This window comes from Brienomyrus brachyistius, chromosome 21, assembly GCF_023856365.1.
Source record: "Brienomyrus brachyistius isolate T26 chromosome 21, BBRACH_0.4, whole genome shotgun sequence".
Lineage (NCBI taxonomy): Eukaryota > Metazoa > Chordata > Actinopteri > Osteoglossiformes > Mormyridae > Brienomyrus > Brienomyrus brachyistius.
The window spans coordinates 4,487,479-4,505,956 of NC_064553.1; the positions used below are offsets into that span (position 1 = coordinate 4,487,479).

The 18,478-nt window shown below is 43.9% G+C and overlaps 2 protein-coding genes across 7 annotated transcripts; one reads left to right on the plus strand and one right to left on the minus strand.

Moving 5' to 3' along the window:
• Positions 1–42: 42 nt before the first annotated feature.
• nadkb (NAD kinase b) lies at positions 43–18,458 on the plus strand. 6 transcript variants are annotated; one of them, XM_048989935.1, is made up of 12 exons: positions 43–1,480; positions 8,648–8,935; positions 9,197–9,280; positions 9,827–9,956; positions 13,047–13,155; positions 13,273–13,358; positions 14,868–14,970; positions 15,812–15,978; positions 16,380–16,479; positions 17,600–17,757; positions 17,839–17,921; positions 18,036–18,458. In XM_048989935.1, the coding sequence occupies exons 1-12, from the start codon at positions 1,446–1,448 to the stop codon at positions 18,193–18,195; spliced, it is 1,503 nt and encodes a 500-aa protein (XP_048845892.1). In that variant the 5' UTR covers positions 43–1,445; the 3' UTR covers positions 18,196–18,458. The 6 variants fall into 6 exon arrangements, with proteins under 6 accessions (XP_048845892.1, XP_048845893.1, XP_048845894.1 ...); XM_048989936.1 differs by lacking the exon at positions 43–1,480 and adding an exon at positions 8,074–8,153 and having other exon boundaries at positions 8,621–8,935; XM_048989937.1 differs by lacking the exon at positions 43–1,480 and adding an exon at positions 8,092–8,165 and having other exon boundaries at positions 8,621–8,935.
• gpr160 (G protein-coupled receptor 160) lies at positions 4,468–7,406 on the minus strand. The gene is made up of 2 exons (XM_048989948.1): positions 7,263–7,406; positions 4,468–6,401 (listed from the first exon to the last, which is right to left on the minus strand). Exon 2 carries the CDS (start codon positions 6,181–6,183, stop codon positions 5,146–5,148), a length of 1,038 nt encoding a protein of 345 aa, XP_048845905.1. The 5' UTR covers positions 6,184–6,401; positions 7,263–7,406; the 3' UTR covers positions 4,468–5,145.
• Positions 18,459–18,478: the final 20 nt, after the last annotated feature.

Consider the following 18,478-nt stretch of genomic DNA (forward strand, 5'->3'; position numbering starts at 1 on the left):
TTTGGGAATAAGCTGAAAATTACTCGTTTTCAAAGCGGTGATGACGGAAGAATTTTCATCTAAATGTTTCTATGATAACATTTCATTCTCTGCAGGTTCAGATTGTGTTCACATATGTACCTCGTGTGTGGCATATGCGAAAAAAAGGTAACTGCGTGGTTTCAGGCAAATCTCTGAATGGTATTTCCGGCTACCTCTGTATGATTAGGACGCCGACAGATGGCAGGTACATATGCACTAAACGTGGGCCGCTGACACTGCTGAGAACCTTAACCTCTCTCACCGTGAAGAAGCGGAACACGGTGGCCGGGGTAAATGGGATCATTCAGCCCAATAGGATTTCCATGTGTCACCACGTGTAATGTCCAAGCGCATCTTACCATTCTATAAATATGTGTACCACATTACCTAAACACTAACGTTGTTAATCCGACGTTGAATATACACGTTTAACACTCTGCTGTAGAGGTCTGTAACAGTGTAGCAAATGTATTTTTCCCACGGTTAGAAAAGCTGTCAACTAGGTGGAAAATAGAAAAATGGAAAATATGACCACAAGATGGCAGAATAGAGGAAAAAAAACATAACTGCGTGTATATTTCTCCTTCCAAAGAAAAATCTCTTTTCCGGGGTTCCATGATCACAAAGATGTTCCCGCTCTCAAAGTGGCTCCAGGATAAACGTTGTCATCATACTTCAGGAAACACCATTTTCTGAACTTTCTCAGTTGATTTCACGTTTTCTCTGCAGTGGTCAAGGATCTGGAAAGTTGTACTTGAAAGCCAACTCGTTGGAGTTGCAACTGCAGGTGGGCAGACACAGCAATACATCAGTTGGCCTGGTCTGTCGGTGATGTATCCGTCTTGCTAACGGCACGACGGGGAATCTTTTCAGCGTGTTCTGGGTTCCTCTGTTGACAGTCTTCCATATTTTCTGATTTACCTGCATCCGGAGAGGCAGTAAACAGCTGTAGAGCGTTTTGCATACGTCTCTGCTGTCGTCTTCGGGAAATGCCATTGCTGTCTCCCGCCTCAAACAAAAGATCCGTATTCCAGCTGTGAGGCTATGCTTTTGAAGTTAAGAGCTAAAATCGCAATCGCGGCTCTCTCCTGTCTATACTGGGCCCATGGCCCATCACTAAAAAACTAAATGATGGACATGATCAAGGTCTGGGGAAAGGTGGCACCTCTATAGCAGAAATACATATATTTGAATGTAGTAAGAATATCAGTTTGGAACAGCCTTGTTACTTGCAATCAGTGCTCTATCTTTCCTTTGGTAACAATTTTTTGATAGTAACAGCTGATCATTTTATACATTTCAGACAACTTGATCATTTTCCCTTGTGTTACTTTAATAGCTTTGACCTTTCATGTATGTACTCTTCCCTGAAACGCTGTTGGAGAGTGGAGAGCGTATTTATCTCCATGTGATCAAGATTCCAGATGCAAGAACCAGTAGCGATGTTCCCTGGTTTATGGTGAGTCTCACTGCAAACCGTGTCATGGTTAGCGTAAGCATTAAGCGACACCAAAGGAATTGTTGATTTAAATAAATAGGTCATGATTAGAGTCATTCCATGTCAAATGTCCTTGTGGTTGAACTCCTCATGGTCGATCTTACTGCAAAGGAACAAGCCGTGTATGAAGGAGCTACTAAGATGAAGTTAGATTCACAGGGTCTCTACCTCAATGAACAGACATAATGCATGTTCGGTCTTACTGATAGCATTTTATCTTGTCAATATCGCATGTGCGTTAGAACTCTCAGTGATTCACCGTATAGGTTTTAAATAATTCCGTCTAAACTTGCAATTTATACAGTACTGTATAAATCATACATGTTATTTTAAAAGCTATACAATGAAATACCTTCAAGCACATGATAGTGTAATAGCTGGCGTATCAGATGGTATTAAGCTTTCTAACAGACGTATTGACGTTGACAAAATAATTTGCTGTCTATATGGCAGACCATGCATTGGGCCAATGTTATTTAAGGTGGCACGAATCTAACGAATACGAAACTGCCGAACAAGAAACTAAACTTCAGCCTCGTGAAGGAACTGCTTATCTTTCGTATGCAGTCAGTGTTGGTATTACCAAAACAATTAAACCGCCCAAACCAGTTAAACTGAAGCAAACGCGGATGCCTGGTACGCCCTGACTAGGACTACTTCAGGGGTAGCGATTTCTGCACGAACGAGTAAGAGTGATCCCCTTTCGAGGTTCTAAGTACCAAAGATCAAGCAAAATCCTTGACCCGCCCACGCCTTGTAAAAATTGGGAAGGGACCCCCCCCCCCCCTCCGTTGGCTATGCCCCCCGTTTGAGCGCCTGTCCCTCAAAAAGAGTTTTTCATCCTAAATTTGCCAATTTAAAACACTTCTGTGTTATGCTAAGCAATTCACAAAACTGAGTATCAAGCGCAAAGGCTCAATTTAAGACCAATATTACGTAAGTTAAAAATAAAAATTTTGAATGTTTATTCTAAAATATTACTCTTACTGTGTATAAAGTAAATCAGAATTTCAGCAAGTCTGATATGGAGGCCCTACATGAAAATACGGTATTCACATTTTAAAGGCTTTCCCCATGACGTCACTTTCCGTATTTCTATTGTGACGTTTGATTATAGTAATAACCTTCATGCCTAGATCAGAAAGTATAATGTGGTACCCACAGGAACAGAAAAAACAACTAGTTTTTAAAAGCCGCATATTTCAAGGACAATAAATTCCAAGACTTGTTACTGCAACGGTTAGAGCATAAGCCCCGGAGAGTGGGGTGAGTGGCATCGTCTGAGAGAGATCCAAGAAGAAAAAACACTGAAAACCGAAGGTATTTTAATGGATTGCAGGCAACCAATGACTGGCTGGTAAGTAATATCCAAGATGAGGTGAGTTATATCAAATCACAGATGCTGGTGGAGCAGTGGTGGTTGGCGAGATTATTCATCTCCAGCCACGCGTGTAATTTTGGGCGTGGCACCGCGGTCGCCGACCCGATAGACCTGCTACTCCCAGGTTTTGACAGGTGGCTTCTGTCCCAGATGCTACACCCTGCTCTCGGTCACCTGTGCCCGCAGGGGCTGTAGCGACACCATGCACATCCAGATACCTGGAAAAAAATGCTACGTTCCGTTTCAGCTCGGAATTTCTGCAGTTCCTTGTCGTAAATTCCAGCTGACACATCCCTCGAAGTCAGAATTCCTGCTCGGAAAGTCGGAGGAATCTACACAAACCCGACCTCAGAGTTTAGAATGGCTGCGCCCTTCATCAACAGAAGTGAAAGCTATAGTTGTGTACTGTTTATTAACACTTACATCTTATTTGAGGCTAATTAAATAGGTCGTACACACAGTACTGTCCAGCCACTATCTGTGGACATTTTACTAGGGTGTTTTATAAACAAGATACCGTGTAATGCGTTATCCACTGATAAAAATAGCTAGCAATTAACCGGACTAGAACCGGGACCTGTTGCAAAAAAATCGGGTTTCTTAGCTGGATAACTTGCTGGATTTAAGGTAGTCTGGACAAAATGTAAGGTAAAGGCCATTTAAACCGGTGTATGTTAAATCTGACAAGTTATCCGGCTAAGCAAAAAAATCCTGCTGTTTGAAACAAGTCCCTGGTATTTCTAAATGGCTGCGATTAGTTGTACTGGAATAAGGTTAACTCGGATGTAACTTCACTCGGCCCTGACTTCCGAGATAAATGAAGTGCAGGAAAAATCCCAGTGGCAGAAGCCGTCTGTAAACATGACTCTCTCCTGATGGCCCAGATCCCGGGTGTAGCCCCACAAGGCCACGCTGATCAGGAAGCTGTTGAGGAAACAGAGCCAAGGGACGTTCAGGTCCATGTATGCTGGAATGTTCACCCTCAGCACCAGGACGGCTGCCTGCAGAAGCACGTAGGGGGCCCATGTGCTGAGGAAGCCATGCAATTAGGCCGAGCACTAGGATGGCCCTTGGGGACATGCACTGTGGCTCCACCAGCACAGACCCAATTTGGCCAGGAGGAACCTACACCCCAACACGAGTCCTTCAGAAAGTCAAATTCAGATGCAAATGATTTTCAGCCTGAAGGAGGTGATATTTTTATGCATTAATATGCATAATTGTCCTTCGGTTTGTTTATATGAACAAATTACGGCTTCTATATCAGGAAAACATTTTCAACGTGATTTTTAAAAGTCCCTCAGCATTATAGTGTCAAATGCTAAAATACTCCAAGTGCAATAGATCTTAACAATCTAATCTCAAATTAAATCGCTTTAAATGTAAGGTTCTTTAAAGCACCACATGCAAAAACATGAGCATGTCAAATTACGGTTTAACATCAGATATGCAGATTTTCATGTACACAGATTTTCCAGTAATAATCCACAATCATTCAAATACATCGTATTTCATTAATCGTACTGTCAGCTGAAGTCCCCGACTAAATCGGCAAAAGGAAACTTCGGCTGAAAAATACATTGTTTATTAATAAAACAAAGGTCAGGTTCTGATCATTGAATAGGAAGGCAGTAACAAATGTTGCAATGAAACAACACAGTTGTTACAGACATGAAGGGGAATGTCAGCTATGGTTTCCTTTGCATTCGAGACAATGTTGCATTTTATGCTCATTCTTGACTCAGCGCTCAGGATGTGTGTTGAGAGATGCTTAAAAAGCTAAGCAAATGATTGAACGTTGCTCTGAAACTTTAAATAGAAACAAAAGATTATTATCTTTTATTCCCCTCACATACTTTTAAAGTCACCAAACAGGTTTAAGAGAACAAGCATTGAAAACAGGTTTACATACCGTCAACAGTGAACATTTTTATATTCACCACATACCCAAAGTGAAATTGCTCTTTACCCCGTGTAGGAAGCAGACATGGCTTTTCCCCCGTGAGATCATATTCCTCATTTCTGGTGTGATATTTCGTGAAGGTGTAGTCTCAGCTTTGAATAAAATAGATGTGATGAAGCATTGAATTGACAGCGTCCAAGGCTAACATGAAACCCATGTTATTGCAATAGCTTTCCTGTCCTAAATAGAGAAGTTTTTTTGGATTGTATGTTAAGTTTTATTGAGACTTAAAAACTGCATATTCCAAGCCCAAACTCGTTACTTGTTACATGCCCAAACTTGTTAGTGCAATGCGGAGATTCCTTTGAGACTGGAAACATTAACGCAGGTCTGACCCTCTGAACGATGACCATCTATGTCTGGAAAGCCTGAAAAGAAATCCCAGTGGCAGAAGCCGTCTGTAAACATGACTCTCTCCTCATGGCACAGATCCCGGGTGTAGCCCCACAAAGCCACGCTGATCAGGAAGCTGTTGAGGAAACAGAGCCAAGGGACGTTCAGGTCCATGTATGCTGGAATGTTCACCCTCAGCACCAGGACGGCTGCCTGCAGAAGCACGTAGGGGGCCCATGTGCTGAGGAAGCCATGCAGGATTAGGCCGAGCACTTGCTTTCTAGACAGGATGGCCCTTGGGGACATGCACTGTGGCTCCACCAGCACAGACCCAATGTGGCCAGGAGGAACCTTTATTTCCGTGAAGACCGGAGCTTGGAACCCTGGAACGCTGTTTATGAGAGCACATGCGAGGGTTATCAGGAGCACGACAGAGACCTGGGTGCTTTGGGGGCTCTGGAACACCTGGCATGAGCTCAGCAGCAGGTACGGCTCCTCCTGGACCTCCAAGTAGAACTGGGAGACCAACGTGACATAGAGCAGGGCTGTAGTCCACATGAGGCCGACACCCACAGCGTACCCGAGCTTCCTGGCCCAGTGCAGGGGCCGTGGCCGATGGGACAGGTTCCAGAAGTGGTCCAAGCCTATGATGAAGAAGACGGGCCAGTGCATCAGGCCATAGGTGAAGCATGCGGTTTGAACCAGCAGGCAAATGTGGTGAGAGGTTAGACGCAGGCTGAGGACGGACACGTCTTCCAGGAGGTAGATGGCTGAGGTGCCGGCAGCCAGGAAGGTGTCCACCAGGGCCAAGGAGACGCAGAGCAAGCCGAGGAGGCTTTGCCCCATGTGGCGCCTCTGCAACCCCACCACAGCCCAATTAAGCAAGCACTTCCCATTCAGAACCAGAACCAGGGAATATATGTCATTCTGCATGGTACCACCTGGTGTCATGTACTCCATAACTTCAGCAGGATGAGCCACCTGCATCCATAGGTAAAGTCCACACTAAGTCAACATCTCAGAGATCCTTCTAGGAAACATGGATATGCTTCAGTATTCAAATGGAGTTTCAGTTAAGATTTACTTCTCAGCTGGAACAGAATATTCTGAATCTGTTGCTCCTGCTGTAAGCAATAAATTGCTCCTCAACCGTCCACAACATCAGTCCTCCAGAAAGTCAAATTTAGATGCAAATGGTTTTCAACCTGGGGAGATAATTATATTTATGCATTAATATACATAATTTCCTTTTAGTTTGCGTCATGCAACTATAGCAGTTAAATATAGCTTCAGTTTGGACTCCACTTTCGAAAGACCTTAACCATCTAATGTCGAATTAGATCGCCGTAAATATTCAGGCACCTGACAGAAAAATATGAACATGTCAAACTACTGTTGAACATTAGATGTGCAGATTATTTTTATACAGATTTCTCATTAATTTAAGCCCACAGCAATTACTCCAGTAATTTAAATCCGAAGCAGTAATTTACAATCCACAGCAATTTAAAGCCATCGAATTTTAATCGCACTGCCATTTTGAGTCCGTGACTATATCTACTACAGGAAAATCGATTATTATTATATGAATATATTATCAGTTTTAAAAAAATAGTTTCTGTTCATAGAATAATAAAACAATAAACGTTATAGTAAAACAACACAGCTGGTACAGACGAGAAGGTGAAGGTGAAATCCGCATGATTCACGGTGCATTTTACGCTTTTACATTGTCTCCAATTAATATACCTTTAACTTTATATTAAGTTGTGTGTCCCCCCCCAATATAAAACTCTCTCCTACGCCATTGCTTCTACATTACTCAGTGCTGGGGAAGTATGTTATTAAAAGATACGTTTAAAACGGTCAGTGAATTATCAAATATCGCCCAGAAACTTAAGAAATAAACTTCTATCCCGTTTCATTTCACGCAGTTGTATATATATTCCTGAAACGGGTTTAAGCGAACCTGGACTAGATCCAAAGTTTTGAAAGGAAGTATGAATCATTATATGTATGTATTATATATATTTTTTATTTTGGGAACGGTGTCGTTTTTCACGTACCTGAAATGAATGCGCTCCACGCCCTGTGTAGGAAGTACTCCTAATGCTGCTGTAAGGCGGTTTCAGGTCGCGTTAACAATGCGACTGCTCGCCTTAAATCTTTCAAGCAAGCACCCCCAACTATTACCTGCACCAAGTTAGGGTGTGTAAGAGCCTTTATACAAAAGAAAAGAAAAATAGTTTGTCCAGTTTTGGTTTATGTAGATTTTGAACGTTTTGTGTTGAGGAAAATATATGTATATATTTTACGTTTAAATTATTTTGTAAACCGGGCAAAGTCTAAAGACTTATCGAGTCAATTCTTTTACGGCTTAAGTTGACTGTAAATTGGGGTATGGAAACTAGTTGCGTGTTAATTATATTTATGTATCTATTTAAAACAGCACACGTCATTACACCCCGATTAAGCTTGATAAACGGTTGCAAGACGAATGGAGGGATGCATGTCTGGCTCTATTACCTAAACCGAGGTATTTTTCGTAACTTTTAATTTTTAACCTCCTTTGCCCCCAGTTTAACTTAATTTACCCGAGTGCGAGAATCGTCATAATGAAACATAATAAATGTAGGCGATTTTTAAAAATGTAAATTGCTTTAGAAATGAATGTTGGCGCCTACAACATACTTGCAATTGCGGAACTTTTACGATAATCTAATCACTAAAATGGTTTTCCCCTTCCAATTGGAAAGGATACGTTTTGCAACCAAACCAGTCATGAAAACAACTTCCTGTTATAACTGCCCGCCCATACGCCTTTATTAGCCAATGATATTGGAGTATGGATCTTTTTTTCCCTCCCCAATGTCCAATCATATTCTTCTTCCCGAACACCGTAGTTTGTCCTAGCTGAATGTAGCGGTGGTCGATGAATATAAAGTGTTGTATAAAAGGTAGCTAGCAAGGTATATATTAAATATTAATAGCCTGCGACATTATACTTTAATTTTTACAGTGACAGTAATATCGTGAATTGTTTGTAATGGCATGATTTAAATAATTTTCTCAAGGCTAATCCGCCAAATAAGATTATTGTAATGAGCGAATGACATTATTTTTTAAAAAACACTCCATGTCAGATTACGTTTTTCCTATAAAATGAAGCATGTATGTAATTCTCGCTCTGGACGAATTGTATTTGAAAAACGTAACGATACGCGTCGTTTGTCAGACTAATTTTATGTTACTTTGCTCTCGGTGCTTTCCTGCAATGTTTACAAAAAACTTTCGCACAAAAACGTGCAGTCATATTGAATAAGCATAATTTCTTAACATTTTATGCAATAAACGCGTACTGCTTTCGTCAGAAAGATGCAGTGAGGCTCTAACCGCAATGTTAGGTAACTGCCTGTCTCAACAGGAAGCTCCTATCCTCTTTTCCCGTAAGTTCTCTGCTTTGCTGGATGGAAGGAGCGGAAGAGCTCGCACGACACCCGTCTACATCCACCGAGAAGGACAGCAGCCTGGCCGAACTGGTGAGACCTCCCAGGCCGAAGGGGAGGCAGGGCAGGTCGCCTAGGAGACGTCGCGACGCCAAGAGGCGCTTAGATGATCAGGGGCGGCAGCCTTGCGGGATGGAGAGACGGCGGTTACCGGGGCAACCGGAACACGCCAATCCTCCAGCATCCACAGCCGAGACAGCTGGCACCTCTCTGAAGAGATGGGATAGATGCAGGTAGCCGTGGCGACCGCAGTAAATACTGTGACTCTCCCACATCACTTAATGAGTGCCAAACATGTTTACCTAATCACTGTATTAAGAGCTAAGAGTCCCATGGGGTAGACTAGATCTGAACTGTGTTAAGCTGTCCTACATGCTTAACTGCCACAGATTCTGTCATCTCTGGTGTCAGTAAAATTTAGAAAATACTGTATATATGTTTTTATATGGCCTATAAAGGCGACATACCTATGTTTCTCTGTGATTTTATTACAGGCGGGCACACTTTCTTCATGGACCATACCCAGCTACACATTTTGGACCTAAAGCTTGCATCCTACCCAACCCCACCTCAGTCATGTAAGGCAACTAAATGCAAACATGAAAAATAACTTTTTTTTCCCATCCCCCCTTTGTAACTGTGCAGCTATGCTTAGAAAAACTTTTGATTGTGTAAGTATGGCTTCATAGATAAGGGTGGTGTGTTTTGATTGGCTGGCTTCCCCCCCCCACCCGAATCTGGTGTTCTGATGACACCATGCTGTGCCGGGTAAGGAAGCGGGTCTCCAAACCGTTGGGCTTGGCTTCAAACCGGTGACCGCCGCCTGAGCACTATGCCTGCCTTCCACCCCCCTGGGCGGCAGAAGGAGAAATGGTAAACGCGGAAATGGGGGATCGAACCTGCAGAGTAACCTGGAGTTTGGACCCCCCGTGAAGTTTATTTTAAAGTACTTTGGAGGACACAGAATTTTGGGGGGAGGGGCGATCCAAAAGGCGAGAGTGCAAATGAAGTGATTCGTGAGGGAGATGATCCCTGTGTTGTCTGTCAGGACAAAAATGTATAAACAGGAATGAGAAGCATTGGCTAACATGAGGACTGGCTACCCCTGCCTCTGTCTCCCTCAGGCATATCCAGGACCCTGCGAGCCAGCGCCTTACCTGGAATAAGCCTCCAGAACATGTCCTGGTCATCAGGAAGATTCGCGACAAGAACCTGTTGGAACCGTTCAAGGAGCTGTGCAAGTTCCTGATTGAGGTATCGGGGTGGACTTTCATGCGGGGTAGGGCTGTAGATACGAGTTGAGTGCACAGTCTCACGCACACGTCGAGCCGATCTGTCTGTACCTTGTTCCAGTCATATCAGCCTGTGTTTTACAATAGATTCGTGCATTGGTGTTATGTGCACCATTGAGGATGTTTTTAGAGAATCTGTTGAAAGAAAGAAAGAAAGATTAAGTCCCTTAAACTCTAACTGACAGTAAGGGAGAGTGGAGCTGTGCTTCTTCTGTGGGATTGGGGGTGGGGGGAGTAGGCAGTGTAGCCTTCTTAATACTGCGAACCCAAGCTTCATGTCTTTTGCTGAGCATTTAAGTATCTGGCATGACAGTGAGCGATGCAGGGAGGACAGGATGCTTTTGGCAGACTGTTTGTGCACATGCAGGATTGAAATGGCATAACCCCTGGCACTGCAGAATTACGCTCGCTATAAGCTGGCTACTCATTAGGTACACAAAGGCATCTTCCAGGTTATGAAGCACCGGCCGCCCCTGACATTGTTAAGAACATAAGAACATAGGAAATTTACAAACGAGAGGAGGCCATTCGGCCCATCAAGCTCATTTGGGGAGAACTTGACTAATAGCTCAAAGTTGTTAAAATCTTATCTAGTTCTGATTTAAAGGAACCCAAGGATTCAGCTTGCACTACGTTATCAGGAAGACTATTCCATACTCTAACTACACGCTGTGCGAGGAAGTGCTTCCTCAAATACATTTTAAAATGTTCTCCCGCTAATTTACACTTATGGCCACGAGTTCTAGCATTTAAACTAATATAAGTAGCCATTTGGCTGAACAGCATCCAGACCTGTTAGAATCTTATATACCTGGATAATGTCCCCCCTCAGTCTCCTTTTCTCGAGACTAAACAGATTCAGCTCAGCTAACCTCTCCTCGTAAGACATTCCTCTAAGACCAGGAATCATTCTCTTAGCCCTATGTTGCACCTTTTCCAAGGCAGCAATGTCCTTCTTAAGGTATGGTAACCAAACCCGCACACAATATTCTAGGTGGGGTCTTACCAAGGAATTATATAATCATAGCATCACTTCCCTTAACTTAAACTCCACACACATTATAGCTTCCATTATTTTTCCAGTAATGCTAGTTAAAGATTGGCCTATAGTTTGCTGGGTGACTTCTATCCCCTTTTTTGAGTATGGGAATTATATTAGCATGCTTCTAATCAGAAGGTACCACACCAGCAGATAACGATTTCTGGAATATTAACGTTAAAGGTTGGATAAGAATATCCCTCATCTCTTTTAAAACTATAGGTAAAATGCCATCAGGTCCCTGCGATATTCCATTTGATTGGAGTGTAATTTGCCTGTGCGAGTTGTTGTGATAGATGTTTTGTGTGTGTCAGTCAGTACGTTTACAAGTTTGCACAGCTAAGTGAAGTTATGCTTATAGCTCTACTAGGCCGTTTAATCTGACTACTGTTCTTGTCCCAGTATACATGCACGAGAGAGGAATTGATTTATTGACTGAAGCATGATCGACTCCTATTACAATAAGTGGCGATGTGGCTCCTTTCAGCTTGTTAGGTTTGGGCTTTTTCTGGTTGACCTATTACGAAAATGAACAACCCTTAAAATTGCAAATTGAATAGTTTCTCAGCCCTGTACATTTCGCACGTACTATACGTCCTCTGCTTCTGTTACTTCCCGGTCAAAGCCCAATTCGGAAGCATGCGCGGAGCACCCAGTGCGACGGAACATATACATTCAAGGAGCAAGTCGACTCCTTGTCGCATTATCTTCGTGTCTTAGTCGATTCGATTTAGTGTGGTTTTAGTCGGACTAACATGTTTACATGTACTTAAAATCTGGTTTTAGTCCGACTAACAGTTTTCTTGATGTGCTTTCATTTTAAATTATGAGACACCTTTCACGCCCTGTTTTTTCGGGGATCCTTTTTTGCTCACCCTTTCCAGACAAACCTGTCATGGCTTCTGTCTTCATCATTTATAGCTCCCACATTCTCGTTTTCTCATCCTCACGGTGTGCTCTATGCACGCCGACTCTGTTTCAGCTCCGCCGTGAGCGCCTGGAGCTGTACACCTGTGCGAAGTGCATATCCTTGGCCTTTAGACTTATTTATCGAACGCTACATGTTTTTTTTTTTTGCTTCAGTATATCTGCAACACAAACGTTAAAAGAGGAGTAGGGTTGCACGATTCTAGGTGAAATATGACTGCTGCTATGATGATTTATTTCCCCCTTAGAGTCAAGACTGCGATTTTCTCTCACGATTCTCGAGCAATGAATGTATTTCTCTTTTTTTTGCCTTGCATATTGTCTTTTTGAAGACGAAACAAACGTGGGTCTCTATAATATATGTATCGTTTAACATACCGATATTATCAGCCAATATTCACTACTTGTAAGTGGTCTCGAAGTACCAGTCTGGGACGTGCTTATAATTATTTGTTAAATCTGGCTTGTAGATCGAACTTTTATTTTCCACAGAATAAAATACAGTGTGACATTATTCCACTAATCTGCATTGGCAAGCATGAAAACATGAATAAACAATATACATATAATTCACTAAACAGCTGCCATTAAAACTGACTCATGTGGGGGTGGGCTGATTAGTACTTATTTTTTAGTCTCTGTGGAAAACGGTCGGTCAATGGGCCAGATTTAATTGATTTTCAAATGGTAAACCCTTGTCATATATTATTGTAATTGCACACACCAATACCTTGGCAAGGAGCCACTTAGGGGACAGGGTTGGATAATATTTTTAAACAGTTTTTAATACGTTTCAGTGAATGCAAATGTGGCTTTCCATGCGAGGAGTTAAAAAAATAATAGAAATATGTTTTGTTTTTTTTAAAACTACATCAGAAATGAAACTACTGAACTGAAAGCCAATTCATAAATCTTTGTTAACTTGCCTTGTGTTCAGCGTAAGTCTGCTTTATTGACAGAGTTAATAATCGGCAGTTAGCAGGAACAGACGCCGAGTTACTTGTGCGATATCGTCGATTACATCCTCGTCAGTAGTAAGGACCCCATCCCCCCCCCATCCCACCTTGCATCTCTGCTTGCTTTCAGGAGAAACAGCTGGTGGTCTACGTCGAGAAGAAGGTGGCAGACGACGCGACCCTGTCTCAGGACGAGACCTTCGACGCCATCGGAAACCAGCTGTGTATCTTCAGAGAAGGTGGCGCACGTTGTGTTGGAGCAGAGGTCATGTGACAGATGTGGCAACTTTGGTCATGCTCCACATTTACGGATGTTCATCCCTCTCGCTATACCCCGTCTTCTTAATGCCCTACAGGCTATGATGACATTTCAGACTGTATAGACCTGATCATCTGCCTGGGAGGGGACGGCACCTTGCTGTATGCATCCTCTCTGTTCCAGGTAATAACTGTATTCAGAAGGCTACAGTTACAGTGTGGTCGGTGAGGCTGTGGGGGAGGGTTAATGGGTGACTGGGCGGTACTTTCAGGAAGCTGCCAAAATAACTGAGAAGCATAACTTGTATTCAGAGCGGTTGCCATGTATTCGTTTATGGTTTCTTGAACTGTAAGTGCCCATCGACAGCAGGGTTCCCCAGTTCTGGTGCTGGAGGGCCAGAATGCAGCACAGTTTGCAGATTTCCATGCTCAGACATACCTACAAAACTTGGTTATTAGCCGATTTAAGATGTGCTTGAGCAGGGAAGTCTGCAAACTGTACTCGATTCTCCAATGACAGGGATTGTGGAAGCCAGGTGTGTTGTTTGAGTAGTGAGTTTGATCAGGTGCCGTATGCAGAAGATGTGGTCTAGTTGTAGCACATGGAAAAGGACAGTGCAAAAAAGACATGGATGCTCAGATAAGTAGGTTGATTGAGGTATATGAAGCACTGCTGGTCATTGTCTAGCAGGTTTACCTAGACAGGGTTAGTTGGTATGGACCCATCAGGATGAGAGAGGTTAGGTGAGCATTCTCGCACGGTCCTCAGTACATGTGTGGTTCATGATGAAAGAAGCCTACAGGCTGTGTTTTTCGTACGTCAAAGAGTTCTTGAAGCTCTTTTCAGATGTGGCTTTGCGTTCTCTTACCCCCTTCAGCGGCAAAAATACACGAACACGGAGCCAGTCTGAGTGATTCTCTTCATCCTGTGGTGAAGCATTTCTGTTCCAGTACAAGCAGAATGCTCTTTGATGACGTTGCCCCCCACCTCGGAGCTGACCTAGAATCTGTGCAGAGAGGCTGTTCATTTTGACGACCCTTTATCTTGCTAGTTGCCTGGGACTGCATGCGTGCCTGACAAAAAGCACCTCGCAGCCTCACTCTTTGTGGTTGTGGTCACATGACCTGGTGTGGCACAGCAAACAGTGTGCTGCTCGATGCTCAGTGCAGTGGTTTTGTGGTATGTGCTCGCTGTCTCATTCTCATGCAGACAGTTATTGAGAATTGCGTCATTCAAATGAGAATCGATCATCGTATTTATATTGAAAAAGGTTTTAGCGTCTCATGTCTGAGTTAAAAAAATTGCATTTCTTTACGATTAAAAATAGTTTGATCATCATTAGATCGACACATAGTGGTGCATATTAATAACAGAAGTACAGTTCTATTTTACAAGTCAATAAAAGGTAAATTATTAAGCACTAATGTAGGACATAATGTAAAAAAATGTAATACAAGAACCAAAGACATTAAAAGTGAGATATGAATCATATTTGTTAAGCGTATACCTATCAGCAATATGTTTGTAAAACTCTATATTACTGAGTATTTATAGCAAAATACGTACTGAAATTGAAAATACGGACCGGATTAAAATCTTTACCCTATTTTACCCTATTTAAATACGTACATGTATGCGAAGCCTTGCAACTGTGGTGCTGTATCGAGTTTCTCTCTCTCCCTCCTACCGAAGGGCAGTGTCCCCCCTGTCATGGCATTCCATCTGGGCTCGCTGGGGTTCCTCATGCCGTTCAGGTTCGAGTCCTACAAGACGGAGGTGGCCAAGGTGTTTGAAGGTATGCCGCTCGCATGCCGGGTGTCTTCCCGGGCTCGTGGTGGGTTTGGCGGCTTAAGCCAACTTTGTACATTCTGCCCTGGCTGTATCTGCCCACTTAGCAGGTCAGTTTATTTAGTTATTGTTTAATATAATGATTTACATGTAATGGAAATAAATTAAATTTCATAGACATCTTACCAGTACATTCTTATCAGTGAATTGCAGACTTTTAACATGGCTGCATCCGTGTGCATAATTGTGTTTACAAGTGTGGGTGTGTGTTTGTGACCGTGCAACTGTATGTGGGCATGTGTGTGGTTGAATGCATGCATGCAGGTGTGTGAATGCATGTTTGCATGTGCGGGTGCATTACTGTGTACATGTTTATGCTTATGCGCTCGTATGTATGTGTTTGTGCATGTGCAAGTGTATGTGTGTGCACAGGTGTATGGATGCGTGTGCGCACGCAGGAGTATGGATGCATGTGCGTCTGTGCGTGCGCAGGTGTATGGATGCATGTGCGTATGCGCAGGAGTATGGATGCATGTACGTGTGTGTGCATCTGTATGGATGTATGTGCGTATGCGCAGGAGTATGGATGCATGTGCGTGTGTGTGCGCAGGTTTGTGGATGCATGTGTGCATGTTTATACACATGCACGTGTTTATGAATGTGTTTTTGCACACGTGCTTGTATGTATGCTTGTGTTTGTGTGTATGAGTGTTTTCATGCATGTGTAAGAACGCTTTTCCCTGTGTGCTCACTTGTGTGCATGCTTATGCATTTAAGCGTTTGCACTTGTGCAGTTTTGCATACGTGTACGTGTTTGTGTGTCAATGTATGTCTGCATGCCCTCACAGGGAATGCAGCCATCACCCTGCGCAGCCGTCTGAAAGTGAAGGTGGTGAAGGGCACGTCGCAGAAGATGCGTCAGTCCTACGTGGCGGAGAACGGTACCTCATCCCCTAAGGGGAACCCCCATGCTGGGGAGGACAGTGACGCTGGGAAGGTCACCCTGCAGCTGCAGGTAAGGCTGTTGCCGATGTCGGCGAGTCGTTTTCCTTGCAGTGGAGCAGAATGAGCAAATGCACGTTTGTTCTGGGCGCGGCCTCCGGGATCTGGTTTTGGGTTGGGCCACATGACAAGACAAAAGACAATGTGCAGAGCTATTTCTGCCTTTAATCTCCATGGTGATGGAGGCATGTTTTGTTTGTGTAGAAATTTCACTGACCTTGAAAGTCATCGCATGGTGTCACATCACTGATGCATTGTCACATTTCAAGGTGACGAAGTAAATATAAAGATTCATTGATTAATCGAGGTTATTGTCCCAGGAATCTGAACTAATGTATGATGAAGAATGTTTTGTATAGCGACGATAATTTAAAGGTATGCTAATGATCATTTAATATCGTGTCATTTTTCCAGGTTCTGAATGAGGTTGTGGTGGACAGAGGTCCCTCTTCCTACCTCTCCAACGTGGACCTGTATCTCGACGGCAGGCTGATCACCTCAGTGCAAGGAGATGGTATGACTGTTAAAATGGATTGTGTGTGAGAGAGAAGGTTACAGGGATGGACATAGCCGGTACACAAGCACGCATTCACCTTTAATAGCGATATGTGCGGCAATCGATTAATGTAACAGTGCGAATGCATATGTATTTTATGTGCATTTGCGCCTCATTTTAACCTCTATACCGCGAATGAAGTACAAATTAACATTTAAAGGTTAAAATTCACGGTACTTTCTTGTGATATTGGTGCAAATGCACATAAGATATGTACGCATTTACCACTGTCACATTAATGGATTGCCACACATATCGCTATTTAAGGTGAATGCATATTTGTGTACTTGTGGCCAAGTTCATAGAGCACTTTACAGATGCGATGAGCCACTTCAGCCACCACCAAATAAAATGATGGCGGCCCACCTTCCCCCATCCACTCACCCCACCTTGGTGAAGGGGGATTAATCAGCTAGAGATGGGGGATGTTTAGGAGGCCTGATTTGATTGGGCACCTACCTTTTTGAGGGATGCCCAGGGGTCTTTCACAGACCCCCGTCATCTCATCCGAAGGCCTGGCACCATTCTTACAGCACAGTCCCTGTCACTGCACTGGGATCCGCACCAACCACTGGATGGGCTCCCCCTGCTGGCCACACCAACACCTCTTCCAGCAGCAACCCAGCTTTCCTAGTTGGTCTCCCATCCAAGTACTGGCCAGGCCCAAACCTGCTTAGCTTCAGGTGGATTTCCTGGGTTGATCTGCAGGTGCTATGGCTGCTGGCATGTGTGTCGTTGCAGGAGATGTAGTTGTACCTCCTATTGGTCAGGTGAAAATGCTATTTAAGTTGATCCGTCAATTTTCTGAAGCCAGCGGCAGTTCAGCAAACTTCAATAAGACAGTGTGTGTGTGTGTGTGTGTTTCCCTTACATTTGCATTATTTATTGCATGCACCATGTTTATTTGCATTTAATTGCTTTCAGGTGCAGCATCTGAAATGATTTTAGTAGCTGAATATTTTTCTTAATGGGGCCGGTTTAGCTGACTACTTACTATACTTGGTTTAATCGTAAAAGCTAAGGGGCCTGCGCCTGCCCCCCCCCGGCCCTCTGTAAGTCCACCCCTGCCCCCTGTCAGGTGTGATCGTGTCCACGCCCACTGGCAGCACCGCCTACGCCGCAGCGGCCGGCGCCTCCATGATCCACCCCAACGTACCCGCCATCATGGTGACGCCCATCTGCCCACACTCACTCTCCTTCCGGCCCATTGTGGTACCTGCTGGCGTGGAACTCATGGTGAGACAGAACATGTGTGTTTGGTGTCTTCTGAGGGTTTATTAATGTAGCAGAGAAAGATGGAGGCTTTTGTTTTTGCAGATAACTTTGTCCCCAGATGCCCGAAACACAGCCTGGGTGTCCTTTGATGGCAGGAAGAGACAAGAAATCCAGCATGGAGACAGGTACTAACAGTCGGTACCGGTCCTAGCCAATAGGAATGGCCGGCCCAGTTCCTAGTACACAGGAACAGCTTCCTGTCGCATGTTCTCAGTCCTTTAAACCCCTCACCCCTGCAGCATCAAGATAACGACGTCCTGCTATCCCGTGCCGTCGATCTGCTGCCACGATCTGGTGTACGACTGGTTCGAGAGCCTGGCCGAGTGTCTGCACTGGAACGTCCGCAAGAAGCAAGCCCAGCTGATGGACGTCACGGATGACTCCGATACAGAGAACTGAGCCCCGCCCCCCCCCCCCCCCACTCCGACACTAGCTTGCCTACCTAGCTGTCTTCCGAGAACAAAAAGGTACCAGATCAGCTTGTTGGTGAGTGTTACTTCTATCTCATAAGGTCCAAGTGAGGCCGACTGAGCAGGCCCACTGCAGTCCCTTTTAAAGTGTCGTTCCCCGGGTTCATTGCCGTTAAAGTCAAACCCAAAACAAAAACTGGCTACAATGAACATGTCCTTTGGTAAATAATAAAGATGAGATGTTTACACTGATGTTTGGGTGCGACTGAAGT